Genomic DNA, 26,673 nt, shown 5'->3' with positions numbered 1-26,673 from the left:
TGTGAGGCAGTTTCGAAAGGGGTGAAGAAGATTTGAAGGTGTGAAGAAAACCTGATGGAAACGTGAAAAAGACTATCTATCAATTCACAGGGGAACCCGACCAGGCATCACTCACTTAGAATAGTTAGTTGTGATTATGACAGGAAGACAGCGCGAGGACGACTCGAAGAAGGCCTGAATATGACTAGAGGAAGGAGTGAAGAAATCGTAAATAAGTTCGAAGGGTGCGTGAAAGGCTCGAAAGAGTTGATGCGTTAAGAAAGGTGCAATGGGACGTCTCAAGTTGACATACACTGTACATGCCCATTGTGGCCGCAACATGAGCCACTGCCACTAATAAAAAAATTAAAATGGCGGATTGAAAGATCGTCTGTCAAATTCACGTAAACATTAAATTAGTTTTATTTAAATTAAATTCCACTAATTACGATGTAATTTATTAACGTAATTATTTGTAAACGATGGCACAAGGTGTTCTCAGCTCCGATATTTCGAGGAGGAATCCTCAAGACGAATACGAGCTGATACAAAGAATTGGGAGTGGAACTTATGGTGATGTATACAAGGTAAGGCCATATTTTTGTCCTATTTAGAGTTAACGCACTTGACGCAGGCGAAACGATTGTCCACCAACGACCTGGCAGCGATTAAGGTGATTAAATTGGAGCCGGGCGACGATTTCGGCACGATACAGCAGGAAATTCTAATGATGAAAGACTGTCGGCATTCTAACATAATCGCTTATTACGGAAGCTATTTACGAAGGGACAAGCTGTGGATTTGCATGGAGTACTGTGGCGGGGGATCTTTGCAGGATATCTATCATAGTAAGGCGTTTGTGCATTGCTTTTCGTACCAAATCGAAGGGTTTATAGTTACCGGTCCGCTGACTGAGCTGCAGATCGCGTACATGTGTCGCGAGACGCTGATGGGGCTGATGTACCTGCACACGATGGGAAAGATGCACCGGGACATCAAAGGCGCGAACATTCTACTCACGGAGACGGGGGACGTGAAATTGGCCGATTTCGGCGTGTCGGCCCAGATCACCGCAACGATCAATAAACGAAAATCGTTCATCGGCACTCCCTACTGGATGGCGCCCGAAGTACGCACCTGCGACGTGCTTAATCGAGATTAATCGGCGAATTTCAGGTGGCGGCCGTCGAGAGAAAGGGCGGCTATAATCAGCTGTGCGACATATGGGCGATCGGGATTACCGCGATCGAGCTGGCTGAACTCCAACCGCCCATGTTCGACCTGCATCCGATGCGCGCCCTGTTTTTAATGTCGAAGAGCGGTTTTAAGCCGCCGACGCTGAAGGACAAGGACAAGTGGAGTCCGACGTTTCACAATTTCGTTAAGGTCGCGCTTACGAAGAATCCGAAGAAGCGGCCCACCGCTGAGAAATTGTTACAGGTAAACGGGGACCACTCGTGTACATATTTATAGTGGGTGACTTTTAGCACGCGTTTTTCCAAGGAGACATGCATCGTCGTCTCGTGCTCGAACTGTTACAGAAAGTGAGCAATCCCTCGCACATGTTTACGGATTTGGAGCCGGACGAGGACGGGGTGAGTTATCGATAGATTAAGCGAGATCTAATTGGCTTGTCTTGTAGTCGGTTCCGAATGTACCGCAGCGTATCGCGTCACGACTGACCTCCCGTCCGAAAATGCGACATGTCACGCATTCATCGGACGATATTGAAAGTATCGACGAAGCGAATAATACTCTGCAGAGGGCGGGTAAGTAATTTCTAATTAGATAATAAAAGGTTCGATATTGGTTTGTTTTTTAATCAACCAATAGGGGACAGTACCCACGAAATTACAGATTCCTGTATTTACTAAGCCAGTGGTTCTCAACCTTTTGACACTGCAAGCTTGAGTATTTTTCGGATTCTCCTATGAACTGTATAGTTGCTTCTTCTCTTAAGATTTTTTGACTTTGATAAGACATACGCCCGGCTCCGGCGGCTTCGCCGCCTCGCCTCGCTCTGGTTTGTAACGGTCCATAGCTCAGCTTCGCCTCACACTGGACATTGTATCGCATTTTTGAAAGAAATAATCTAAAATGATTCATGTTTCCTTTGTTTAATGCTAACATCAATTTCTATTATCTTAATGATAAACTGAAATAATTAATTTTATCTTAATGATAATTTAAAATCATTTTTTTTATCTTGTTGATAATTTTAATTCCATTCCGCCATTTAAAATTATCTGAGATAAAATTAAATGGCGTCGTGCGCTGCCTTTCTCTCTTTTTCCCTATAAAACAGCGTATTGCCATCTCGCTATGACTTGCAAAGGTGGCCATTTAAAATTATCTAAGTTAATCGTAAATGGCGGAAGAATTAAATTGATCTTGTTCATAATTTAAATTTTGCTATTTAAAATTATCAAGATAAAAAAATTATTTAAAATTATCATTATGATAAAAATAATTATTTTATTTTATCAAATATGATTTATTTTTATCAATAACATAATAAAAATGAATATTTTTTATCTTGTAGATAATTTTGATTCTTCTATTTATATTTATCTACAAGATAAATTGAAATAGTTTGTATAAACTTATCATTAAGATAATTTTAAATAGGCAAAATGAAATTATCTACAAGATAAAAATATTCTTTTTTATTATCTTGATAAAAATAATTCATATTTGATAAAATAAAATAAATATTTTTATCATAATGATAATTTTAAATAATTTTTTTTATCTTGTTGATAATTTTAAATAGCAAAATTTAAATTATCAACAAGATAAAAATAATTATTTTTTCATTATCAGCAAGATAAAAAAAATGATTTGAAATTATCATTAAGATAAAATTAATTATTTAATTTTATCATTAAGATAATAGAAATTCGGGCAAAACTTTACTTTATGATTATAGTATTGTTGCACATTAAATGTTAAAACGGCGTTCTATATATATTGGAGATTGTTTCTAAAGTAATCGTTTAGTAGCAAAAAATCCAAAGAATATCACCGACAAGTGCCCATTTTGATTAGATTTTTAATTTTCACTTTGGCGTCGTAGTTCGGAGACGCTTTTCAACTTTTTATGGCTATGATACGATAGTCCCATCCTTCTTCTTTCGTTCGCCGTGCCAACCGCTTGAATACCTTGAAATTCATAATTATTAATTTTTTTTGTAAAGTATGCAAAATTCGCAAAATGAAAATTTGCCCGTATGACCAAAACGGTGCATTTTTCTTAATGAGATTTTGATATTTTTGCAATCCACGTATATAAGATAACGTCAAAAAGCGACGATTTTTGAAAAATTTTTTCTTCGATTTTTCCGTGGGAAAGATATGAAAATTTTATCATTTTGTAATTTTTCGCATAACTTAAGACGAAATAGTAGTACCTATTATTTTTAACGAACCACCCTGGCCCACTGGTTGAGAACCAACGCATGAAGGTTGAATTTCTTAAAATTTTGGCAGTATAGCGCGCACTACTAAAAAACAATAGAGCGCACATGCGCAATGTGTGGTTTAATTTCCAACAGTGCAACTATAACTTCAAAACCCACTGTAGAAATCTGTACTTCGTCGGTACTGAACCAAAAAACCCTGGTCTCACTCTCAATCGGTTGGACATCTCAACTGACTGTTTAAGTAGGTCCCTCCAACGATGGCGTTGGTGACCAGTCGAAGGTCTGGGACATAATGGACATTATGAACAACGTGACGACCGTTCACAATTGCGCCGAGCACAAGAATCAAAAGTGCGGGATCGGCAACGCTTTCGACTCGTTAAATCGAGAAAAGTGAGTATGCTCGACGCAAAAATCAATTTGAGTCTCGATTGTGTGCTTTGCTTGTGTCTCGTGCATCCATCGATTATTATTATTATTAATTTTTGTTCTCCTTCTAATTTGAGACTTTAAAGACGTGTTTCTTTTCTTTAAAGTTCGGAAAGGCGTGCCATGACGGGGACGCAAATTTTGAAAATGTCGCTAAGGTAGAGAGACGTGTGTTTTCGTTTTACGAATTTAGATTAACATGCAACTCTCGTTCGTTCTAACGAAACGTTTTAGACTTAAATTGCGATTTCGATTTATGTCTAAAACGCTGCGTCTTTTTAGTTTGTACGTAGGTAGAACGAGACTTTTAACCAAGTAACGATTTATATTAATACAAATCGATGAGGTCATTTAATTCGTCTCGCTGATGTCGGCACAGTAGGAGATTCAGCCACGGTTCCAGAGAGGGCGCTCCACAATTTCACCATGTAAAGTCACTAGATATAGAAAGTACCGCAATCATCCGCCATTTTTGGGCAAATTTGCTGCCAACTTAAAAAAATTGACAAATAAAATCTAAATAGCTGTAATTTTTTATAACCTAACTTCATAGTACTGTCATGTTTTATAAAAATATATACAGATATCTCCTAACATTAAAGTTACTAGAATCTGGTAACTCCCGCCATTTTTGGGCAAAAATCATGCGTTCTCTCTCTAACTCATGGGCCCAATGGATTGCGGTACTTTCTATATTTAGAGACTTTATCACCATGTTGTCAAAGGTTTGTCTCCAATATGGCAACACTGCAGCATCATAATTAAATTGTAAAATCCTGTCACGTTCTCCGATGTCTAAGTGAAGATTTTGCTGTATTTATAATAAAAAATATTTTTGATTGGTGCAACGGGACAGCCTGTATATCATTGCGAGAGAGCTTAAATAACCTCATTGACGTGATTCAATTAACCTCCTTAGTTGGTAGTTTAATTTGAAAATCTAATTTCGGCTTTCATTTACTTTTTAGCCTAATTTATTTATTATTTTCAATTGTTTAGGAGTCTGTTGCAGTACATAGACGAAGAGTTATTGTTGAGGTAAATGTCGTAACGTTTTTATTTTGGTCTGTCTTTATCTGCCATGCATTGCTATTGTTAAAAAAAACAACTAACCAACTCCCTAGCATTCAATTCTGCACATCTTGTTTGTAACGCTTTTTTGTTTTACTTAATTGGGGGAACGTTGGAAGGGTGGTGGTGGTGGAGAACTGCCGTGAGGCTTCTTCGTTTGATTATTTTGGTATTCATTATAGGGGAGCTTACAAATACCAACCTTCGGACTCCTACACGCAGCAGTAAGTTGATAACAATGCGTCTATTATTTCATTTTTTTGTCGTTATATTGGACACTGTAGCGTTAAGTTAGAGCTTGTTGCTTTTGATTTGAAGCGCATGCTTTTCGATCTCGTGCCGATCATTTAGTTCATAAGACCTACATGTTTAGGGCGACGCTACCGGTCCAGGACGTCGAGTCGAACATACGCACGACGTGCGACGTACATACCATTCCGTCTAGCCCCACGAATAGTGATAGCGCCATAAATGGATCTCCGCGAAGGCACTCGTCCGTCGACGAGATATTTGGACTAGTCAATTCGATGAACATCGCCGGACAGCGGCAGCGATCTCTTAGCGATAGCGGACGAAACGGGAGGAATTTGAATGGTACCGTCGCGCGTTGGGGGGGGGGCGAGGCGAAACAGTTGACGAACGCGAAATGTTTGCAGGAACCGACGAGAGCAGTAATCATGACAGTAGCGCCCCCGATTTGGTCGCCTGTCCGCCGGTTCCGCCGATGAGGAAGCATCGTAGGCGGCATACGCCACCGAGACCGCCTAGCAACGGTCTGCCGCCCACGCCTAAAGTACACATGGGGGCTTGTTTTTCAAAGGTGGGTAAAAAGCGTCTTTCGATTTATACATTTTTGGCGCAGTTTGTGCCTACCCTTACAATGTGCAGGCCCGAATTTTAGCCTCATTGCGGTAAGCAACAGACTATTGCCCGATAACTGGCACGATGCAATCAAATTTCAGCTTTTCTCCACTATTCTAGTGTTCTCGTTTTTTACGTAAGTTTTCTTCTATTCCTTTGAGGAAAACCGATGGAATACCTCCCCCCCCCTCAGTGCTACACTGGCCTCCAAAATACTTTGAACATTTAACAGTCATAACTCATGGTATTGCCTAGGGAATGTGACATACCGTTGTAGAAACGGAAAAATGGAAAGGTCTTCGAGAGAGGACCATCGCATCTTCCATAGCTGGGGGGGGGGTATGGCATCCCCCGACTCCCCGGTGTTACAATGTCCTTCAAAATACTTGGAACATCTCGCACACTCGCCGCACAAACAGAAAAATCGAAGGTCTTCCTTAAAAAAATATCAAGAGGAGTGAAAGTGCTAAACGTTTTGGCAAAAATGTAGCTCTGGGGGGGGGGGTATTAAGGGAGATGTCTTATTTTTTAAGAGAGGATGAGAGGGAAAATAGTACCCAGGTATCTACAGAATGCTCTATGGGGAAAGGTCATACTTTTAACAGAGGGCCACTGAATTACTGGGGAGCACCCACCAGATGGAATATCCCCCAGACCCTCCGGGAGTAGAATTTTTTAATAGAGGACAAGGGGAAAAATAGTACCAAGGTATCTGGTGGGTACGATAATACTCTCCAGGAAAGATCTTATGTTTTTAAAAGAGCCCCATCGAATTCCAGGGAGGGAGGGAGGTATTCCAAACCTCCCAGTAACGGAAGCATTGGTGGGCTTACCTCGAAAGATTATCCTAGAACTCACTCACAGTTATGGTCATTTTCGCATCACATCTTCCATTGCTGGGGGGTATTCCATACTACGTAATATCAGGAGGAGTGAAAGTGCTAAACGTTTTGGAAAAAAATGTAGCTCTGGGGGCCCCCCGGTGAAGGAAACCACGTATTTTTTAAGAGAGGACGAGAGGAAAAATAGTACCAAGGTATCTGATGGGTACGGAACACTCTCCAGGAAAGGTCTTACATGTTTAAAACAGCCCCATCGAATTGGTATGGTATTCCATATCCCCCAGAACTATATTCTACAACAACACTTGTCTAGGGGATGGAAGACAGAATTGTTGGAGAATGTAGTACCGGGGGTATGGAATACCTCCCAATGAAAACGCCTACAAGTAGATAGGGAACACCTCTTGTTATTTGAAATAGGATAAATAGTATCCAGGTATCTACGGAATCTTTTAAAAGAGGGCCATTGAATTCCTAGGGAGCACCCACCACACGGAATATCCCCCAGACCCTCCGGTACTACTTTTGTAGTATATTGTTGGAACATGGTACTACATTTTCCAACAACATACTACAAAAGTAGTACGAGGAGCGGGGGGGGGGTGTTAGAACGCCTAGCCATGGAATACCTTATTTTTTAACAGAGGACAAGAGGAAAAATAGTACCAAAGATCTTATATTTTTAAAAGAGCCCCATCGAATTCCGGGATGGAGGGGGGGGGGTATTCCAGACCAGTGCTAAACGTTTTGGGGAAAAATTTACCACCGGGGGGTATTCCAGCAGGGGAAGCATTGATGGACTGATTATCCTAGAACTCTCACCCACAGTGATGGTCATTTTCGAGGGAGGATCATCGCCTTTTCCATTGCTGGGGGGTATACCCACCAGACCCCCGGTGCTTTGCTGTTCCTCAAAAATTCTTCGATATTGTCTAGGGTAACATATATCCACAGAATGGGAAAAATGGGGTCCTCCTTAAAACAATATCAACAGGGGTGAAAGTGTTTAAACGTTTTCGAAAAAATGTAACACTGGGAGGTATTTTGGAAGAATTGATGGGCTTATCTCGAAAGATTATCCCAGAACGCGAAGGCATCTTCTATTGCTTTCCGTAGCCTCCCCCCCCCCCCCCCCCGTGCTTTGATGATATGTCCCCCAAAATGTTTGAAACACCTCACAACACACTCATGATGTTGTTGACCAGGGTGGGGGAGGGGAGAGGTGGGATATATCTCCGCATAAAGGTCTTCCTTAAAAAATCTACAGTGTGCTCAATATTTTGGACAAAAATGTAGCGGCAGGGTCGGGGGGGGGGGGTTATTGACCATTGCTGGGCTCGCCTTGAAACAGTATCCAACACCTCTCACTCCCAGGTATGGTCACTTTCGTCAGAGGACCATCTTTTCCTGGGGGGGGGGGGATTCTGTCACCCCAAAATACTTTGAACACTACACAGTCATGATGTAACACTTCCGCAGAAACGAAAAATGGAAAGGTTTTTCTTAAAAAAATATCAAGTGTGGGGGGGGGGGGAGAGCGAAACGTTTTGGGAAAAAACTTACCGCCGGGGTTCTGGGGGCTTTGAACATTCACCCCAGCCATGATATTGTCATGGGTAAATAGGAAGATTCGTTTTTCAAGTTGGAATCGGGGTCGAGGGGAGGTGATTACCCCCCAGTACCGGAAGCAGATTATGCTAGAACTCTTCCTCACAAGTTATGGTCATTTTCGGAGGACCATTGAATCCTCTTTCTTGCTCTTTTCCCTTTGATATTTTTTTGACCCTTGTTTTTTTACCTTGTGTCTCCATTCTCCTCAGTACCTCCTCCAGCATTGTCGCCGCCTCAATTTCTTGTTTTCTTTGTACGTCCCTTTTTCATTAGATTTTTTGTAATCCTCTCCCTCTTCTCTTAGACGATCACCACAAGGGATGCAATTTGACCAAATCCAAAAGCGACTTTGGGTTTTGGTGACGAGCTGTTTGTGTTTGCCATATGAAAAAAGTGTACCGTAGCCTTTTATGCTCACATAACTTTTGCAGGTATTTAACGGTTGTCCACTACGGATTCATTGTACCGCATCATGGATTCATCCGGACACCAGAGATCAGCACATACTGCTCGGAGCGGAGGAGGGAATTTACAATTTAAATCTAAACGAACTGCACGAAACGTGCATAGATCAATTGTACAACAGACGAACGGTTTGGATGTATGTCATTAAGGATGTACTTATGACGCTTACGGGTAAGAGGCCGTTCGGACTTTTAACGGTGTGTATTCTCATTGTCGTCTCGCAGGTAAAACGCCACACCTTTACAGACACGACCTTTTAGCATTACAAAATAAACAATCTCACAGGTTTAGCTTGCACATGAACAGAATACCCGAACGGTTCGTACCGCGCAAATTCGCACTGACTACACGTGTACCTGACACTCGAGGGACGATACGCTGTTGCGTATCGAGGAATCCCTACAACGGTTATAAGTATTTATGTGGCGCCACGCCCACCGGCATCTACCTAATGCAGTGGTACGACCCCCTCAACAAGTTCATGCTACTCAAGGTAAACGCGGTGGCACGTGTTCGCACTGATCTCACGCCCGCTTTCAGCACGTCGAATGCAGCCTGCCGAATCCTCTGAACGTGTTCGAGATGATAATCACGCCCGAGCTCGAGTACCCCGTCGTCTGCGTCTCCGTCAAGCAGGCCTATCAGCCGAACAGGTACAAGCTCGACTTAATCAACATGAATTCGGGTGAGCATTACCGATCCCTTATTAGTCCTCCGTAACGTTTTGCGCAGGCTCCAGCTGGTTTCACTCCGACGAGCTGCAGGACATGGACGGCACGGCGACGGTGATACCGAAACGGGAAAATCTGAACGTCGTCGACGTCACGCAGCTGGAGAAGGACGCGATTTTGATTTGCTACGACAATCTGGTTAAGATCGTGACGCCGCAGGGGCGCGTTCGGAACGCGAAGAAGCAAATTTCGGAGCTGAAGTTCGATTTTAGAATTGAGAGTATCGGTAAGCTCGAAACTCTTGTGCCGCCCTCTTTGGTCCTTTCCCCCTTTCCCCTCATGTACTTGTATGTTCTCACCTACTATTTTACGCCGATCTTAAAGCAATTTTTAGCGCATGCCTTTAGTGATGCCAAGTTAAACTTTAGGAAATTGGGGGGGGGGGGGGGGGTAAACAATGTTCTACCCTTCATGGTATTTCTAATGAAAGGTCTCATCGAAATAAATTGGTTTGTGCAAACTATAACTTTCCCGTGCGACTCTTCTTCGAGATCTGTGAGCGACAGGGTCGCGGAGGGGGAGGGGGGGTTAAAATTAATTTTATCTCTCATTGTATTGGGGGGGGGGGGACTAGCGTAATCTTTCATGGTATTCTAATGAAAGGTCTCAACGAAAGGAATTAATTTCCACCAACTATTGCCCTCCTCCTCGACCTCTTATCGTGATTTTTAGTCCTCTCTGACGAGGAGCCCATAAAGGGTTTGTTCGAATTATCGTCCATACAATGCCTACGAGTAGTGCGGAAATGCGGTCTCACCTGGGCAGAGCCGCTTGCCCAGACCCCTTTCCGAAGGGGCAACCACAAATACGGAAATTGTGCTGCGCATGCGCACATCGGTTTTGACCACAAGGAAGGAAATTGGTTACTCACACACACATGTATTCTTTTGCCCTCTGCCACCTTCTATCCCCTCCTTCCCTTTTCCCTTCACCTCATATAAGCTTTCCCTCTTCTGTCTTCTTCTGACCTGCCTTTTGCAGCTCTTTCCTACCTTCATGGGCAATCGTCTATTCTCTATCGTCGCCTGAACTTTTCAACCCACTATTGTTCTCATGTGTCTTCTTTTATTCTCACCTACCATCTTCTATTTACATCTTATGCCCTCTCTACCTCTACTAAACCATCTTCTGTCCTTTCTTGCTCTCTACGTCTCAACCCACGTTTTTTTTTCTTCTCTCTCCTGCCTGTTCAGCCTTTTCCTGCTTCTTTATTCTCATTTTGTTACTCACATGCCCTCTACTGTCTTTTATTTTCTATTGCACTTTCATACCCTCTCCTCTTTTCGCATGCACTCTTCTGTCGTCTCTATCCTTATCCTATCCCTATCCTTACATGACCATTCCTGTCCTGTGTATATCTTTAATCTCACTTGCTTTTTAGCGCATTTTTCAACGAAGTTGGGTGCGCTATTGCAGCCACTATCTCTGTCCGTCCGTCTGTCCGAGACCTTGACTACTCCTTCAGTTTTCGAGATATTAAGTTCGTTCTTTTTGCGTTCGGTAGCGTATAGCTCTAGCACCTGAGCCAAGGAAAATTTTGACAATTAAACTGGCGCAATATCAAATGTTATTTATCGAGATATCTTTTTGAAATTTTAATCACAGATGCTTCTATTAAAGGCAAACATAACTGATATTGCAAAAATTAGATGTGAATGAGTGGCTAGCAGGCGCCAGCGATATTTGATTGAATTGAAATGAAATATTTTTAAGTTTCTGCAATGGCCGCTAGGGGGCGTAACTGCAATCTGGAATCTAAAAAGGTGATGTTTTGTGAATTCCGCTATATTAACCTAACAAAAAAATGTCCGGTCTTTGAAGTTGACGATAATCTGAACAATTTTTGTTTGACAATTTTTCCTGTATCTCTAAAAATGAAGTGGTGGGGAGTATTCAAAGGTTTCCGTAAAGAACACCCTGTATCTTCGAAACGGCTGATCCGATTTCAACAAACTCGGGATAGTTCAAAAGAGCTATTCTTCAGCTACAAATATTATACTATTTGAAGTTTTGTTGGTTTCACATATCACCGCTTGAGGGCTTTTTTCGACATTCCGACAGATATGGTTAATTTTCTCAAAAAAATTAAATGCATTGGTCCGATTTTTTTTCATGAAAAAGTTGCTAAATGATGCCTAACAAGTTCGCGAAAACAGCATCTCGATATCTTGAGATATATATATATATTTTTTTTTATATCGTGATCGCCAGCATTTCGAGCATTTACGGCGGCATTAAAAGCTTCCTTTTTTAAATCGATCCACCTTAGGGCCACAAATTATATAATAAAAATAATTCCGAAAAAATTAGCTTAAAAAAATAAAATTTTGAGGGTATAAAATTTTCTTTGCAATTTTAGGTTAGGAACAAGAGGAGATGCGGTTTTCGCGAGCTTGTTTAGGCATCATTTAGCTACTATTTCATGAAAAAAAAATCAAACCAACGCATTTAATTTTTTTGAGTTTGTTAAAATCGGCTCAGTCGTTTCGAAGATACAGGGTGTTCTTTACGGAAACCTTTGAATACCCCCCACCACTTCATTTTTAGAGATACGGGAAAAATTGTCAAACAAAAAAGTTTCAGATTATAGTCAACTTCAAAGACCGGACATTTTTTTCTTAGATTAATATGGCGGAATTCACAGAAAAATCACTTGTTTAGATTCCAGATTGCAGTTACGCCCCCTAGCGGCCATTGCAGAAACTTAAAACTATTTTCCAGGTTTTTCTCTTGGCCGTTTTAGTAATATTTTTTTTACCGCAAGCCTCTACGATGGACAGGTTCCCAGATACAGTACCTCGCGTTCTTATTTGGCCACCCTGTACAGCATCAGACTTGTGGTGGTGGTGGTGGTGGAGGGGGCGGGGCCCAAATTGTCTGGGTATGCCTTCATGGTATTTTAATGAAAGATCTTGACAAAAGGTTGTGCACCTACCTCCCTTCCCGTCCATAATCCACGCAGTGATTGGAAAGCTCATCGAGCCACATCAATTCCTCTCCGGATTGTTCACTTTTTTTTTTGTCGCGTTTCAGTATGTCTACCCGACAGTGTGCTTGCCTTCCACAAGCACGGCGTGCTGGGCCGTTCGTTTAAGAACGGCGACATCACGCAGGACGTGATCGACCAGTCGAGGACTTACAAGCTGCTGGGATCGGATAAGTCAGTCGCGCGCTTGCGCCGAAGGAAACTAAGGCGTCTTCTTTTTTAGGGTGCTCGTGCTGGAGAGCAACCTGGTGCATTCCGGCACGCTGACCGCCGAGGAGGGGCACGACTTGTACATTTTAGCGGGACACGAAGCTAGTTACTGAGCGCGCGAACGAATCAAAACGCTCGGAATCAAATTCCTTGTAGAAAGTTAGGTTAAGGTAACTTATTTTAGTGGGTAAGTTTACTGTAACACCACGAATACAGAGATCGAGTCTACAATATGTGCAAATATACCTCATCAAAAAAAAAGTATGTATAGATAGGAGCTAGCGAAGAGAGAACATCTAATTAAAAAGTCGTAGTTGAATATTTTTTTTAATAATAATGAAATATAATCAAAAATATATTGCTGTTAATGAAGCACAGAAGAATGTCTTGATGAAGAATATTTTTTGTAAACGAAATGGTGGTGTTGGGCACAAACGTTTGTACATACCTGTCTTAGTCCCCCCCGATTGATATTAAGAATGCATGTTGGCAATTCATAAATTTCTGTATTTGATTTTGTATAGTCAACAGCATTTCGGCTGTGTTTTAAGTAATTACTAATTCAGTAAATGTTTATGAATATAATGTACATATTGTATATTGTTAATAAATATTGATGCATACCAGAAAAAAAGAAGTATATATATTTATGTTTCCAACAGTATCGTAGGACCAAGATGCCAATTTAGGACTTAATTATTGTATAAACTCTTTTTTTACAGTTTTGTACATCACACACCGACAGCTATTAAGTTTCTGTAATATTGTATTAGAAAATTGCACTAGTTTTGTACGGCATTATGACTTGGTCGTTAATTCGCATTATGTGATTTGTTAAAGTATGTATTTTAAATAAATATAAGCGAAAAAGTATCAACTCGACTTTTTCTTGCAATAATTTTGACGCACTGTGTATATGTAAAACATATTTGTCTATTATTTTAATTTGTATTGATAGATGGGGTTATAATACATGGCAATAATGTAAGAATAAACCCCTACCTCCATCCTGGGCATCGATTCCCGAAGTTAGTCGATATGCTCCGTGATGTGCATGTGATGTGACCGGCTGCCATGACGTCATGATCGTATACGATAGAGATAAGTTCAAGTTTAGCTGCATTCCCGAATCGTGGACAAACTTTATGCGCTAACCAATCACAGACAAGAATTGAACTGTCATTTGTCAGTTTTGTATTTTGTTTTGTTTTTGCATTATGGATACTGCTATTAATAACCAGAAAATCCTCGAACAATTCCATGTTTTATTTCACAGAAAATATGTGAATTTATAGGTTAGGGCACTGAATAACCTCTATAGCAAAACAGCTGCAAGTCCGTCCTGTAGCTGCAACTGCGCATGACTTTCACGCAACGAGTGGTCTAGACCAGTCGTTGCGTTCGATCAACTTTTCGCTCGATGTGGTAGATTCGAGAATGCAGTGGCATTGACGTTCACATCAAGGTCAGTCGATGTGAACAAAACACATCTTCGGGAATCGACGCCCTGGCCCTTGCACTTCTTCCTGTCCATGGAATACTCTCCGGGAAAGATCTTATATTTTTAAAAGAGCCTCATCAAATTCTAAGGCAATTCAGTATTACATTTTCCAACACTCCAGGAACGGTCTTATATTTTAAAAGAGCCCATTCGAATTCCAGGGGGTATCGATACCCCCAGTAAGTAGCGGCAAAGAGTACTCTACTCTTTGGTAGCGGTACTACATTACCAACCACGTGTATGGGGGGCGGGGCATGTACGACACGTGTAATTGGAGAATGTAGTACCGGGGGTATGGAATACCTCCCAGCCAAAACGCCTATAGGTAGGGAAGCCCTCTTATTTTTTAAGAGAGGACGAGGAAACATAGCACCTAGGGATCCCATGATCATAAGAATGCCCCCAGGAATTCGATGGAGGTCTTTTAAAAGTATGACCTTTCTTGGAGAGTGATCCGTACCCAGCAGATTTCTTATTGGTACTATTTTCCCTCCTCTCTTAAAAAATAATAGATCTTGCCTGGGCAGGGGTTTTCGCTGGGGTGTATTCCATCCTTCCCTTGCCTCTCTTCCATTCAAAATGTTTACATCTTCATAATCATGGCATGAACTTAGACCGCTAACATGTTGTTCGAGAGGAAATTCGATTGTGTTCGTAAAAGTTCATATAAGACATTTCTTGGGGGGGGGGGGTTATTCTGTGTCCACCCCATTTGTTGGTGTTATTTTTCGTCTCGTCCTCACTTAAAATCAGAGGTCTTATTTTATTTTTATTTTATTTTTATCCCTCTCTGGGAGGTATTCCATACTCCCTAGACCACCGGTATTATGATCTTCAAATGTTTAGTTTCTCTTTAAATGTAAATATTGGAGGGTAAAGTAGTTTAAAAACGTAGAAGTGGGTCCAGACCAACGGACAAAACTGCAGTGGTTCTCGAAAATGTAGTGGGAGCAGGGACAGGGGGGGCAGAGTATATGACTTTAACGTTTTGTTAATTCACCTCTTCCCAGGAGTGCATGAATAAGTGGGTACGTTTTGATACGACATTCTTAAAATTACGGGGCCTATCCTGGGGGGTGTTTCGTGTGTCCCGTTTCGGACTAGTTGTTTGTAAAGAAGAAATCAGTCATGTGGAGGGGATCCGGTCGTTATTTTTTGTTAGCGCATTTTTTAAGAATTTTGCGTTTGGGGGGGGGGGGGTTAAAAATTAATTTTATCTCATTGTATTCTAATTAAAGGTCTCAACGAAACTTTTCTACAAACTACTGCCGTTTTTTCCGTCCTCTTATCAACGTACGGGGAGGAGGGGGAGGGGGGAGTGGAACGAGTTTTATCCTTCATGGTACTCTAATGAAACGTCTCAACGAAAGGAATTAATTTCTACCAACCATAGCCCTCCACCTCGACCTCTTATCGTGATCGGGTATATTCCCTTATACCTCAAGAACGGATTGTCGGAAGAGGGTACTCGCAAAGGGCGATTGAGACGTCTGCAAAATATATCCGTTGGTGATGTCAAAACGAAACCTATTTCGGTTAAAAAAATGCGCTTTATCACCTGCACAAGAGTTGTGCACAATTTATACTTGTTCAAATTTGGCACAGCAGCCAAAATCAGAGATTGGACAAGAAGGTCGTTGATTCGCGACATAATTTGCGAATCGATGTTAAATGAGCGGAGCAAAAAAAGTGCATCATTTCTAGACCTTTCCCCGAAATACTTTTGGCATTATTTCCTGTTTTCTACCTTGTCTAATTTTGTATGTTCAGCTCCAGTTTAAAAATAGACCAGCGTTTCACTTATTCTTAGTCGTTCGCTACTTCCGTTGTGTGAGTGTCCGTCTTGTATGTAGTTTTTATCGTTTTATAGGTAAATATATTTCAAATTTGGTTTTAAAATTACTGATTAATTAAAAAATGCGATCGGGGCGCGTTATTTTTTAAATTCGCAGTGTAACGCGCGCCGTCCCCCGCTTAACGATTGGCAACACTGCACATACTGCAACAGTTTACAATTTAATGATTTTTAAATGTCGATGTGTAGGTTTTTAGCGTTTCTTAAGAGCAGCCCGCAATGGCAGAGGCCGAAGGGGGCTCCGAGCAGGACGATGTCTCATTCTTACGTACCGTAAGTATTACGCGTCGCATTTTTCGCTATTTTTTAATTGCGTCTCTATAGGAAGATATGGTGTGCCTGTCCTGCACCGCGACGGGCGAACGCGTCTGCTTAGCCGCCGAGGGCTTCGGCAATCGACACTGCTTCCTCGAAAATATCGCAGACAAGGTAAGAAACCTCCCCCAGTCGCCCCCTTGTTGCTAATCGGCGTCGTTGCAGAATATTCCACCTGACCTATCCCAATGCGTTTTCGTCATCGAACAGGCGCTCTCGGTGCGCGCCCTGCAGGAGCTTGTCACCGCTGCGGGCAGCGAGACGGTAAGCGGATCATTCACTTTGAATATCGTCATTATTTATGTGTAACAATGCATTGTCAATTTGTTTTTGTTTAATTAATTTTATGTCTGTTTTCGCTCCACCTTTGAATTACCTGCATGATTTTTGCGTTTCAGGACCAAGAAAATTTAGTAAGTAGAAAATTGCGGTAAAGTGAGATGGTTGTGAAGTACTAACGTGTCTAATATTCACTCTACCACACACTTCCAGGGGCGGATTAACCGAACGGTGGGCCCTACGCCTCCACCTCCCGCAAACACTCATTTTTGGAATGGTACCCCAACCTTAAAATAGTTCGGAAAAATTCCGACGTCACAAAATTCGGAAACGAAAAACAATTATAGGGTGTACAGGATGTGGAATACCCGACCTAAACGTTTTTGGAATAAAACGTATGACCGGGGAGTCTGGGGGTATGGAACGCTCCCCCAGCCCTCGACAAAGGATGACTAGAAAATTCTTTTCTTATTACACTCTCTAGCACTCTCATGGTATTAGGGAAATATGGTAATCAATTTTTGTGCTTGCTGGGGGGTATTCCATACCCCCCAGACCCCCCGGTGGTACGTTTCTTCTTCAAAACCTAAACGTTTTTGGAATAAAACGTATGATCAAGAAGTCTGGGGGTATGGAACACCCCCCAGCAATTACCCTCGGCAAAGGATGGCTCGAAAATTCTTTCCTTATTACCCCCTAGCACTCTCATGGTATTAGGGAAATATGGTAATCAATTTTGTTCTTGCTGGGGGGTATTCCATACCCCCCAGACCCCCCGGTAGTACGTTCTTCTTCAAAACCTAAACGTTTTTGGAATAAAATGTATGATCAAGAAGTCTGGGGGTATGGAACACCCCCCAGCAATTACCCTCGGCAAGGGATGACTCGAAAATTCTTTCCTAATTATTACCCCCTAGCACTCTCATGGTATTAGGGAAATATGGTAATCATTTTTTTGTGCTTGCTGGGGGGTATTCCATACCCCCCAGACCCCCCGGTAGTACGTTCTTCTTCAAAACGTAAACGTTTTTGGAATGAAACGTATGACCGGGAAGTCTGGGGGTATGAACACCCCTCAGCAATTACCCTCGCCAAAGGATGATTCGAAAATTCTTTCCTTATTATTCCTAGCACTCTCATGATGGTATTAGCGAAATATGGTAATCAATTTTTTGTGTTTGCTGGGACCCTCCCTCGGTAACCTCCAGCACTTTGTCTAGATGAAAATTCTTCTTGTAAATACAGGGTGTCCCTAAAAGGTCTGTACAACGCGCTACCATGGGTTCTTGGTATCAAAATAGGACGATTTAACCCAACTTACCTCTATCCAAAAGTGCTTCGGTAAGGCGCTATCTACCGCCAAAGATTTAAAAAAAAAAATCGTTATTTTTATTTTATCGGAAAATGGTTTTGCCGATTAAAATGAAATTCGGGATGTGAATGTCTAATGTAAAAAGGGTCTTTGTGATATCATCGTTTTGATTGTAGTTGCTATGTAGGTGGTAAAATACTGACCATCCACATCTGAAGAGGTCTAAAACTTTTTAACTACTATTTTGACGTTCTGAATTTTTAGACACTGATAGACAGTTTACTTGCAAGCATTTTTTGTCTCTTGATGAATATCGCTATCTGTGATGGTTTACGAAAAAAAAAAAATTAGGCATGATGAATAGCATGCACCATACATGCGATTGTTGCTCAAAAACCATAAGTGCAAGCAAGAAGTAGGCTATGACGATTTGGAAACCTGTAAGTATACTGCCTAACGCATTGGCGACCATTTCCACGACAGTATCCAAACACTAATAGCATATCAATTAACTCTGCGTTACTGTATTGAAAGGCCATATTACAATTTTAACAATGAAATGTTAAGTCTTCAAGCAAAACGTAAATTGTTCAAGTTTAAGAAACAACAAACAAACGTTACGCCACTCTAAGGTTTCACAGCCATCTTCTGATTTTTTGAGGAACAATCGCTTGTATGGTGCATGCCATTCATCATTGAATTTATTCAATGCCATTCATCATGCCTAAATTTTTTTTTTCGTAAACCATCACAGATAGCGATATTCATCAAGAGACAAAAAATGCTTGCAAGTAAACTGTCTATCAGTGTCTAAAAATTCAGAACTGTCAAAATAGTAGTTAAAAAGTTTTAGACCTCTTCAAATGTGGATGGTCAGTATTTTACCACCTACGTAGCAACTACAATCAAAACGATGATATCACAAAGACCCTTTTTACATTAGACATTCACATCCCGAATTTCATTTTAATCGGCAAAACCATTTTCCGATAAAATAAAAATAACGATTTTTTTTAAATCTTTGGCGGTAGATAGCGCCTTACCGAAGCACTTTTGGATAGAGGTAAGTTGGGTTAAATCGTCCTATTTTGATACCAAGAACCCCTGGTAGCGCGGTGTACAGACCTTTTAGGGACACCCTGTATATCGCTGGTGAAGCTTTCTGCGAAAGTGTTGCTATGGAAGATTGTAGGCTAGGATTCTCGAATGTTCAGTGGCGAAGGCTTAAAATTGTTCCACAGTTCCCTGGTAATCATGTGTATTTTCTGATCTCTTCGTCAACAGGAAGTGCCTTCTATAGGTAGTCTTGTCCCGATGGTATCGATAACACCTTTTTGGGGGAAACTGAGGCTAATTCAACTGCTGTTACTTGAGTGCGAATCGGATAACTTCTAGGTTTGTGCAACCAAAATGCGGTGACGCGATCATCTCAGGGGTCTCCCTCTTAGCTTGCCGAATAAATTTATTACTAAATCTTATCTCGGAGTATTGTTAGAAATTTGCGGGGGGGGGGGCGAAAATTTAATTAAAATATTTTGAATCCCACTCGCTGTCTTATGGTTAATCCGCCCCTGACCACACACACTTAAGACTTACTGTTGGTATAATCTCTATAACATTATAATGTGTAGTTTATAGGGTAGATCAGTTAGAGAGAGTGGTTTGAAAATTTTCCAACAATATCTCGCGAGCTCGGATTTGTTGCGAACTTTCTACGTCACTCTCGTATCTCAAGTTATGTTGCTTTAATTTGCGCTTGTTTTTCTTATTATTTACGTAGTCATTGGCGATGTTAGAAACACTAAAACAGCGACCGTTTACTTGTTGCAAGTTGTAACGTATCGACTTTCTTTAGGGAAAGGGAACCGGATCCGGTCACCGCACGCTTCTCTACGGTAATGCTATACTTTTGAGGCATTGGAACAGTTACATGGTAAGAGCACACTAAGAATATCCTGACACGATGGAATATTCTACCCAGGGAATATTCCGATTCTAAGAATATTCTTCCGGAATATATCTGTATTTTATAGCTGGAAGTTAATATGTATGACTGATTGCAGTATTTGGCCTGCTTATCCACCAGTTCCAGTAATGACAAGTTGTCATTTGATGTCGGCCTTCAGGAGCACAGTCAAGGTGAAGCGTGTTGGTGGACCGTCCATCCGGCAAGTAAACAAAGGTTACCTACTTCACCCTCGATATCTATATCCTTGTTACTCTCCTCTTAATTTCACAGATCAGAGGGCGAGAAAGTGCGCGTTGGTGACGATCTGATTTTGGTATCGGTAGCGACCGAGCGATACTTGGTAATGTTACACTATTCCATTACTCACTCACCGCCACCTTTGTACCATAGCACACCACTAAGGAAAACGAACTATCCGTTGTCAATGCAAGCTTCCATGTAACCCATTGGTCGGTGCAGCCGTACGGTACCGGAATGTCCCGAATGAAGTATGTCGGTTACGTATTCGGGGGAGACGTGCTTCGGTTTTTTCACGGAGGCGACGAGTGTCTGAGCGTGCCGTCGACGTGGTCCGAAGACCCCGCCCACAAGTACTGACCGACAGCGCCTCTGTGTGTTATTCACTAAGTTGCTTTTACAGCATCGTCGTCTACGAAGGGGGCAGCGTCATGTCGCAGGCCCGCTCGCTTTGGCGTTTGGAATTGGCGCGTACGAAATGGGCCGGCGGTTTCATCAACTTCTTTCACCCAATGCGAATACGACACATTACCACCGGACGTTATCTGAGCGTCAACGAAAATAACGAGCTCTATCTCGTCGGCAGGTTCGTATCTTCATTATCTTCATACAACCCTAACTGTCTTTGGCTATAGGGATGAGGCGACCACCGCCTCGTCGACGTTTTGTTTGCGTCACGAAAAGGACGATCAAAAAATCGTCGTCGAGGACAAGGATTTGGAAGTGATCGGTTCGGCGATAATCAAATATGGCGACTCGACCGTGATCGTTCAGCACTCGGAGACCGGCCTGTGGCTCTCGTACAAGGTGCGTGCGGTATTGCGCAAACGCCAATAATTCGAGAGCTGTTACAGTCGTACGAGACCAAGAAGAAGGGCGTCGGAAAGGTCGAGGAGAAGCAGGCGATATTGCACGAGGAGGGGAAGATGGACGACGGCCTCGACTTCAGCAGGAGCCAGGAGGAGGAGTCGAAAACGGCGCGGGTCATTCGCAAGTGCAACTGTTTGTTTGTTCAATTTATCAGGTGAGTGTCCGCTGTCCCGCCTTGTAATAGCCATCGTTTGCAGCGGCTTGGAGGGTTTACAAATGAGCCGAAGACAATCGGTGTTTTTCGCGAACGTCAACCTGAACGAGATGGTGATGTGCCTCGAGGATCTGATCAACTACTTTGCTCAACCAGAGGACGACATAGGTAGATTGATGTTAGTCGTAGGTACTCGGTAGTGATTGTTATTTGTTTAGAGCACGAGGAGAAGCAAAACAAGCTGAGGGCGCTGAGAAATCGCCAGGATCTCTTTCAAGAGGAGGGGATTTTGAATTTGATACTCGAGGCGATCGACAAGATGAACGTGATCACCTCGCAGGGTTTCCTCGCCGGTCTCGCCGGCGATCAAAGTTGGGAGATGATCTCGGGATATCTCTATCAGCTTTTGGGTAGCTTGCGCGATTCGTTGAGCGGCTTTTTGATTTGTCTTCGTTTTCAGCGGCGATCATCAAGGGGAATCATACGAATTGCGCGCAGTTCGCGAACACGAATCGATTGAACTGGCTCTTCTCGCGTTTGGGTTCTCAGGCCGCCGGCGAAGGAACGGGAATGTTGGACGTGCTGCACTGCGTTCTGATCGATTCTCCCGAAGCCTTAAATATGTTAAGGGTAAGTATAAGACTGTGTGGAGTTTTGAAATTTCTATCTTGAAACTTGAACTAATAGTTCCACAATCTTTAATTGGAATATTAGTCTCCAAAAATTTCTCAAAAGGCCTGTAGTCTGTAAGAGCTTTTAATAATCTTGGTCCTTAAGTAAGCCAGATCGCGAAGAGCCTTTAAGATCTTTATGGAGGAACTAAAGTAGTCAAAGAGACCCCAGAACTCTAGGGACTTTACAACGGGTCTCAAAGATTCTCCATGACTGGTATATATGAAATTTTGAATGGTGCGAAAAAGTTTGAAAGTGGCACTTCGGAAGTGCCTACAGAAGTAACCACTTCTTTCTCTCTCACAACCATTTGCTCTCTCCTTTTTGGCGCGATCTATGGAATACACCCCTCCCCCCCTCCCCTCTGATTTCAGGGTGGATTTCAGAGTGCCACTGTTTTGCAATAACTTGGGAGGTTATCCTCTAGCCCCCCCCCCTCAGTCCTATGATGTCACCCAAAACATAATTCTTGAAGGCTTTTTTGTCCTAGACCCCCTGGTGCTACGACCCCCCCTCCCTCCGTACTAACAATCAAAAGCACTCTGAGAGCACGGTGGGGTGTAGAAGATTTGGTAGAGAACGTAGCAGCGGGGAGCTTGGGAGTATGGAGATCCCTCAGGGCAAATAATCGCAACACGATCTTCAGGGAGGTATTCCCTGGGCCTCCCTCCTCCTCCGTGCTGTATCACCCAACACGTTTTCAGCCCCCCCCCCCCCCCAAACGAGAGAAAGAGCTCTCAGAGCAGACCCCCCGGTACTATGATATCACCCAACATGTTTACAGCCCTCTACATTGTCATGATAATTCTTGAAGAATTTCTATTGATTTTTTTGTCTCAGGCCCCCTGGTGCTACCATCCCTCCCCTTCCCAAAAACTAGAAAAAATGGCAGACATTGAGAGCGCGACGGAATGTAAAAGTTTTGGGAGGGAACGTAACACCGTGGGCGGGAGGGGGATGTATGAAATACCTCCCAGGGATTATAAAACTCACAACACAACCTCCGGGGGGGGGGGGTTCCATATTACCCTGAACCCCCTGCGCTATGATATCACCCATCCTGTTTGCACCCCTCCACGTTCTCATGGTAATTCTGGATGAATTTTCATTGTTTTTTTTGTCCCAGACTTAGCAACGTGGGGTCTGGGGTCTCGCTTCGTTCTCACAGTGCCTTCGATTTTTCTTCTAATTTTTGGAAAAGTGGGGGGAGATCGTAGCACCCGGGGTCTGAGACAAGAAAATTATAAAACACAATCACGACACAATCTCCTTGGGGATATCCCCCCCCCCCCTCGGACCCATAAAGAATTTCCATTGATTTTTCCTGTCCCAGAGCCTCTGATGCTATGATCTCCTCTCCCCCCTCCCCAAAAATTAGAAGACCTAAGGAGATTGTGTCGTGATTGTTCAATAATCCCTGGAGGGTATTCCAAACCCCCCAGTTATGATATCACCCAACATGTTTACAGCCCTCTACATTGTCATGGTAATTCTTGAAGAATATCTATTGATTTTTTGTCTCAGACCCTTCGGTGCTACCATCCCTCCCCTCCCCAAACACTAGAAAAAATGGCAGACATTGAGAGCTCGGCGGGATATAGAAGTTTTGGGAGGGAACGTAACACCGGGGGCGGGAGGGGGTGTTTGAAATACCTCCCAGGGATTATAAAACTCACAACAGAACCTCTTGGGGGGGGGGGGTTCCATACCACCCAGAACCCCCTGTGCTATGATATCACTTAACCCCTCAACGTTCTCATGGTAATTCTTGAAGAATTTTCATTGTTTTTTTGTCCCAGACTTAGCAATGGGGGGTTTGGACCCCCCCCCCCCCCCGGGTTATGAAACTTCTACATCCCGCCGCGTCCTCACAGTGCCTTCGATTTTTCTTCTAATTTTTGGAAGAGTGGGGGGAGATCGTAGCACCCGGGGTCTGAGGCAAGAAAATTATAAAACACAATCACGACACAATCTCCTTGGGGATATCCCCCCCCCCTCGGACCCATAAAGAATTTCCATTGATTTTTCCTGTCCCATAGCCTCTGATGCTATGATCTCCTCTCCCCCCTCCCCAAAAATTAGAAGAAAAATCGAAGGCGCTCTAAGAGCGCGGCGGAATGTAGAAGTTTTGGGAGAGAACGTTGCACCGAGGGATCTGGAGGGTATGTAATACTCCCAAGAGATGTTAGATCAATTTTTAGTGGTGCGCACCTTGAAAAAATTCGAAAGTTGCACTTTGTGAAGTGACTACTTCTTTCTCTTTCACAATCCTTCGCTCCCTTCTTTTTTGCCGATATCTATTATAGAAAAAAAAAGCGCGCGCTCGGGGGGTTCGAACCCGCGTTACCATAATCGAAGGGCGGCGACCTTGCAGTTGCGCTTAAATACGCTCTAAATGTGTATGTTATTCAATTTCAAAGACACGTCAGCGATTTTAATGGCGCATTTCCTTTCAAATGGACAAATGCGCTTAAACAATTGCGAGCCAGGCGAGCGGGCCGAGCTCACCTTTGGCTGCCGAGCGTTAAGCGTGACGACCACAGAATATACAGAGTACGTTTATAGCTATTATGTGGTGTTACAGGTGAGATGATTTTACTCCCGTCCAAAACATATAGGTAGTGCATACCGAGCGATAAGAATAGTCTTCAAAAGAGTTTTTTCATCCCCTTTGTTCGAACACTAGCTCGTTGCCTTATAGTCCCTCCCTCTTTCGCCACCTGCTAAAAAGAGAATGGAAGGGGAATTGGGGATCCTCTGCAGTAGCTGTATCAGGTAACAAATTGGGGGGTCTGTGGGGTGTAGAATACTCAGTCTCCAGCGAGAGATATCGGGTTTAGATCGTTTTAGGGTCTTTATTTACATTGCATATCAAACGTAACGTAACCGTAACATTAATGTGACATTGTTATGTATATTCTACATAAAGAAGATGTAATGTAGTTATATTACACAGGACGAACACATCAAAGTGATCATCTCCCTACTGGAAAAGCACGGAAGAGATCCCAAGGTCTTAGACGTGCTGTGTTCGCTTTGCGTCGGTAACGGCGTCGCGGTGCGCAGTTCGCAAAACAACATATGCGACTTTCTGCTGCCGGGCAAGAACCTCCTGTTACAGACGCAACTCGTCGACCACGTCGCCAGGTATACCTACCTAGACACCTTGTCCAGGTACTTATTCTTGTAACCAACAGCATCCGTCCAAATATATTCGTGGGGCGCGTCGAAAACAGCGCCATCTACCAGAAGTGGTACTTTGAGGTCACCGTCGATCACTGGGAACAGACGACGCACATGATGCCGCATCTTCGCATCGGTTGGGCCAATACCAAAGGGTAAGTATCCGTTCGGAGTGGTCGGTAATCCTAACGTTCTTCTTCTACCAGTTACATACCGTACCCGGGCGGAGGCGAGAAATGGGGCGGCAACGGAATAGGAGACGATCTCTACTCGTTCGGATTCGACGGCGCCTATCTTTGGTCGGGCGGGCGATCTACTCGCGTAATCAACAACCCCATCGAGCCTTATATTAAGAAGGGGGACGTAATTGGCTGTGCATTAGACTTAACTATACCCATAATTTCGTTTACGTTCAACGGGATTCCCATTAGGGGAAGTTTCCGCAACTTCAATTTGGAAGGGATGTTCTTTCCGTCGATCAGCTGCTCGTCGAAGTTGAGGTACGTGGTGACACCTTGAATTTTGTCTTAATTCCGAATTCGCAGCTGCCGATTTCTGCTCGGAGGCGATCACGGACGCCTCCGATTCGTACCGCCCGAGGAATTCTCGCCGCTCATCGAAAGCTTATTGCCTCAGCAGATCCTTAGCTTGGATCCGTGTTTTTACTTTGGTAACTTGAACAAGTGCGTGCTGGCGGGACCGTTAGTGGTCGAGGATGACGTGGCGTTCGTGCCGAATCCTGTGGATACGTCAGCGGTGAGTCCGGAGTGCGGCGCGCGAATGCAATTCTGTTCTCTTAGTTTTTTCTGGCAGGCTACATCGAATCGGTTAAGGACAAACTGGCCGAAAACATACACGAAATGTGGGCGATGAATAAAATCGAAGCCGGTTGGCAGTGGGGCGAGTATCGGGATGACGTCCGACATATACACCCTTGCCTCGTCCCGTTCGAGAAACTACCACCGGCCGAAAAACGATACGATTCTCAATTGGCTGTGCAAACTTTAAAGTAAGTTCCGTAAGAGAAACCGTTGAGTTTTTCCAGTGTCGTGAATAATTACCCTAGGACAAGGTCAACGCTCCTTGGTAATTGTAGCCATGGGAGAACTCCTAACAGTGTTGACAATTGAAACAAGTTAAAAAGTAATCGTAAACGATTTACATAAACCGCATTTCCACTTGCATTCATTTCCCATTTGTAAGATGCAACTTCTGTTAAAATCGTAAAAATCCGGCCACAAATATGAAAGATAACGTTGCACATGAGCAATCCATTTTTGACATGCTATTTCAATTTCAGTTTATAAGAAGAATTTCATTTAAATGCTTCCATAAATAAAAAAGTTGACACTGCGCATGCGCAAAACCAAATTTTGAAACTGGCGTTAGATTTTCCTTTATTCCAAGTGCCTATGTATCACAATTCATTTAAATTCTTCCATAAATAAAAAAGTTGGCACTGTGCATGCGCAAAAACAAATTTTGAAACTGGCATTTGATTTTCCTTTATTCCAAGCGCCTATGTATCAAATTTCATTTAAATTCTTCCATAAATAAAAAAGTTGGCACTGCGCATGCGCAAAACCAAATTTTAAGACTGGCGTTAGATTTTCCTTTATTCCAAGTGCCTATGTATCAAATTTCCTTCAAATACTTTTATAAGAAAAAAAGTTTGCAATTCGGTTTATAAATGGTCGAGATGCGAAAAGGGCACTGTGA

The 26,673-nt window shown here is 42.8% G+C and overlaps 2 protein-coding genes across 8 annotated transcripts; both read left to right on the top strand.

Annotated features, from left to right (window-relative positions):
• Positions 1-329: 329 nt before the first annotated feature.
• On the top strand, positions 330-13,018 carry LOC116180372 (mitogen-activated protein kinase kinase kinase kinase 5). 7 transcript variants are annotated; one of them, XM_031500330.1, is made up of 18 exons: positions 330-566; positions 614-827; positions 876-1,108; positions 1,156-1,419; positions 1,467-1,574; positions 1,622-1,748; positions 3,647-3,794; positions 3,938-3,988; positions 4,830-4,868; positions 5,084-5,125; positions 5,275-5,495; positions 5,558-5,721; positions 8,647-8,851; positions 8,905-9,173; positions 9,221-9,365; positions 9,413-9,637; positions 12,445-12,571; positions 12,621-13,018. In XM_031500330.1, the coding sequence occupies exons 1-18, from the start codon at positions 462-464 to the stop codon at positions 12,718-12,720; spliced, it is 2,787 nt and encodes a 928-aa protein (XP_031356190.1). In that variant the 5' UTR covers positions 330-461; the 3' UTR covers positions 12,721-13,018. The 7 variants fall into 7 exon arrangements, with proteins under 7 accessions (XP_031356190.1, XP_031356189.1, XP_031356192.1 ...); XM_031500329.1 differs by having other exon boundaries at positions 3,644-3,794; XM_031500332.1 differs by lacking the exon at positions 3,938-3,988 and having other exon boundaries at positions 3,644-3,794.
• Positions 13,019-15,889: 2,871 nt separating this feature from the next.
• Positions 15,890-25,967, top strand: LOC116179970 (ryanodine receptor-like). The gene is made up of 20 exons (XM_031499793.1): positions 15,890-15,978; positions 16,153-16,236; positions 16,288-16,392; positions 16,444-16,542; positions 16,677-16,691; positions 19,725-19,802; positions 19,933-20,051; positions 20,109-20,178; positions 20,229-20,428; positions 20,479-20,661; positions 20,711-20,882; positions 20,930-21,099; positions 21,143-21,267; positions 21,318-21,509; positions 21,560-21,729; positions 24,728-24,918; positions 24,969-25,109; positions 25,161-25,454; positions 25,500-25,710; positions 25,755-25,967. Exons 2-20 carry the CDS (start codon positions 16,183-16,185, stop codon positions 25,965-25,967), a joined length of 2,802 nt encoding a protein of 933 aa, XP_031355653.1. The 5' UTR covers positions 15,890-15,978; positions 16,153-16,182.
• The last annotated feature ends 706 nt before the right edge of the window (positions 25,968-26,673 follow it).

The sequence above is a fragment of the Photinus pyralis genome, unplaced genomic scaffold (assembly GCF_008802855.1).
Source record: "Photinus pyralis isolate 1611_PpyrPB1 unplaced genomic scaffold, Ppyr1.3 Ppyr1.4_LG9, whole genome shotgun sequence".
NCBI lineage: Eukaryota > Metazoa > Arthropoda > Insecta > Coleoptera > Lampyridae > Photinus > Photinus pyralis.
The sequence above is the reverse complement of the archived record's forward strand: the minus strand, read 5'-3'. Positions and strand labels throughout refer to the sequence as shown.

Excerpts from the sequence above, each read along its gene's own strand:
- LOC116180372 (XM_031500329.1), top strand. The coding sequence starts at position 462 with ATGGCACAAGGTGTTCTCAGCTCCGATATTTCGAGGAGGAATCCTCAA. Across the intron at positions 1,575-1,621 it reads TGGAGCCGGACGAGGACGGG|TCGGTTCCGAATGTACCGCA; the intron begins GTGAGTTATCGA and ends CTTGTCTTGTAG. Across the intron at positions 3,989-4,829 it reads ATTTTGAAAATGTCGCTAAG|GAGTCTGTTGCAGTACATAG; the intron begins GTAGAGAGACGT and ends TCAATTGTTTAG.
- LOC116179970 (XM_031499793.1), top strand. The coding sequence starts at position 16,183 with ATGGCAGAGGCCGAAGGGGGCTCCGAGCAGGACGATGTCTCATTCTTA. Across the intron at positions 19,803-19,932 it reads GGCATTGGAACAGTTACATG|TATTTGGCCTGCTTATCCAC; the intron begins GTAAGAGCACAC and ends GACTGATTGCAG. Across the intron at positions 20,883-20,929 it reads GCCTGTGGCTCTCGTACAAG|TCGTACGAGACCAAGAAGAA; the intron begins GTGCGTGCGGTA and ends GAGCTGTTACAG.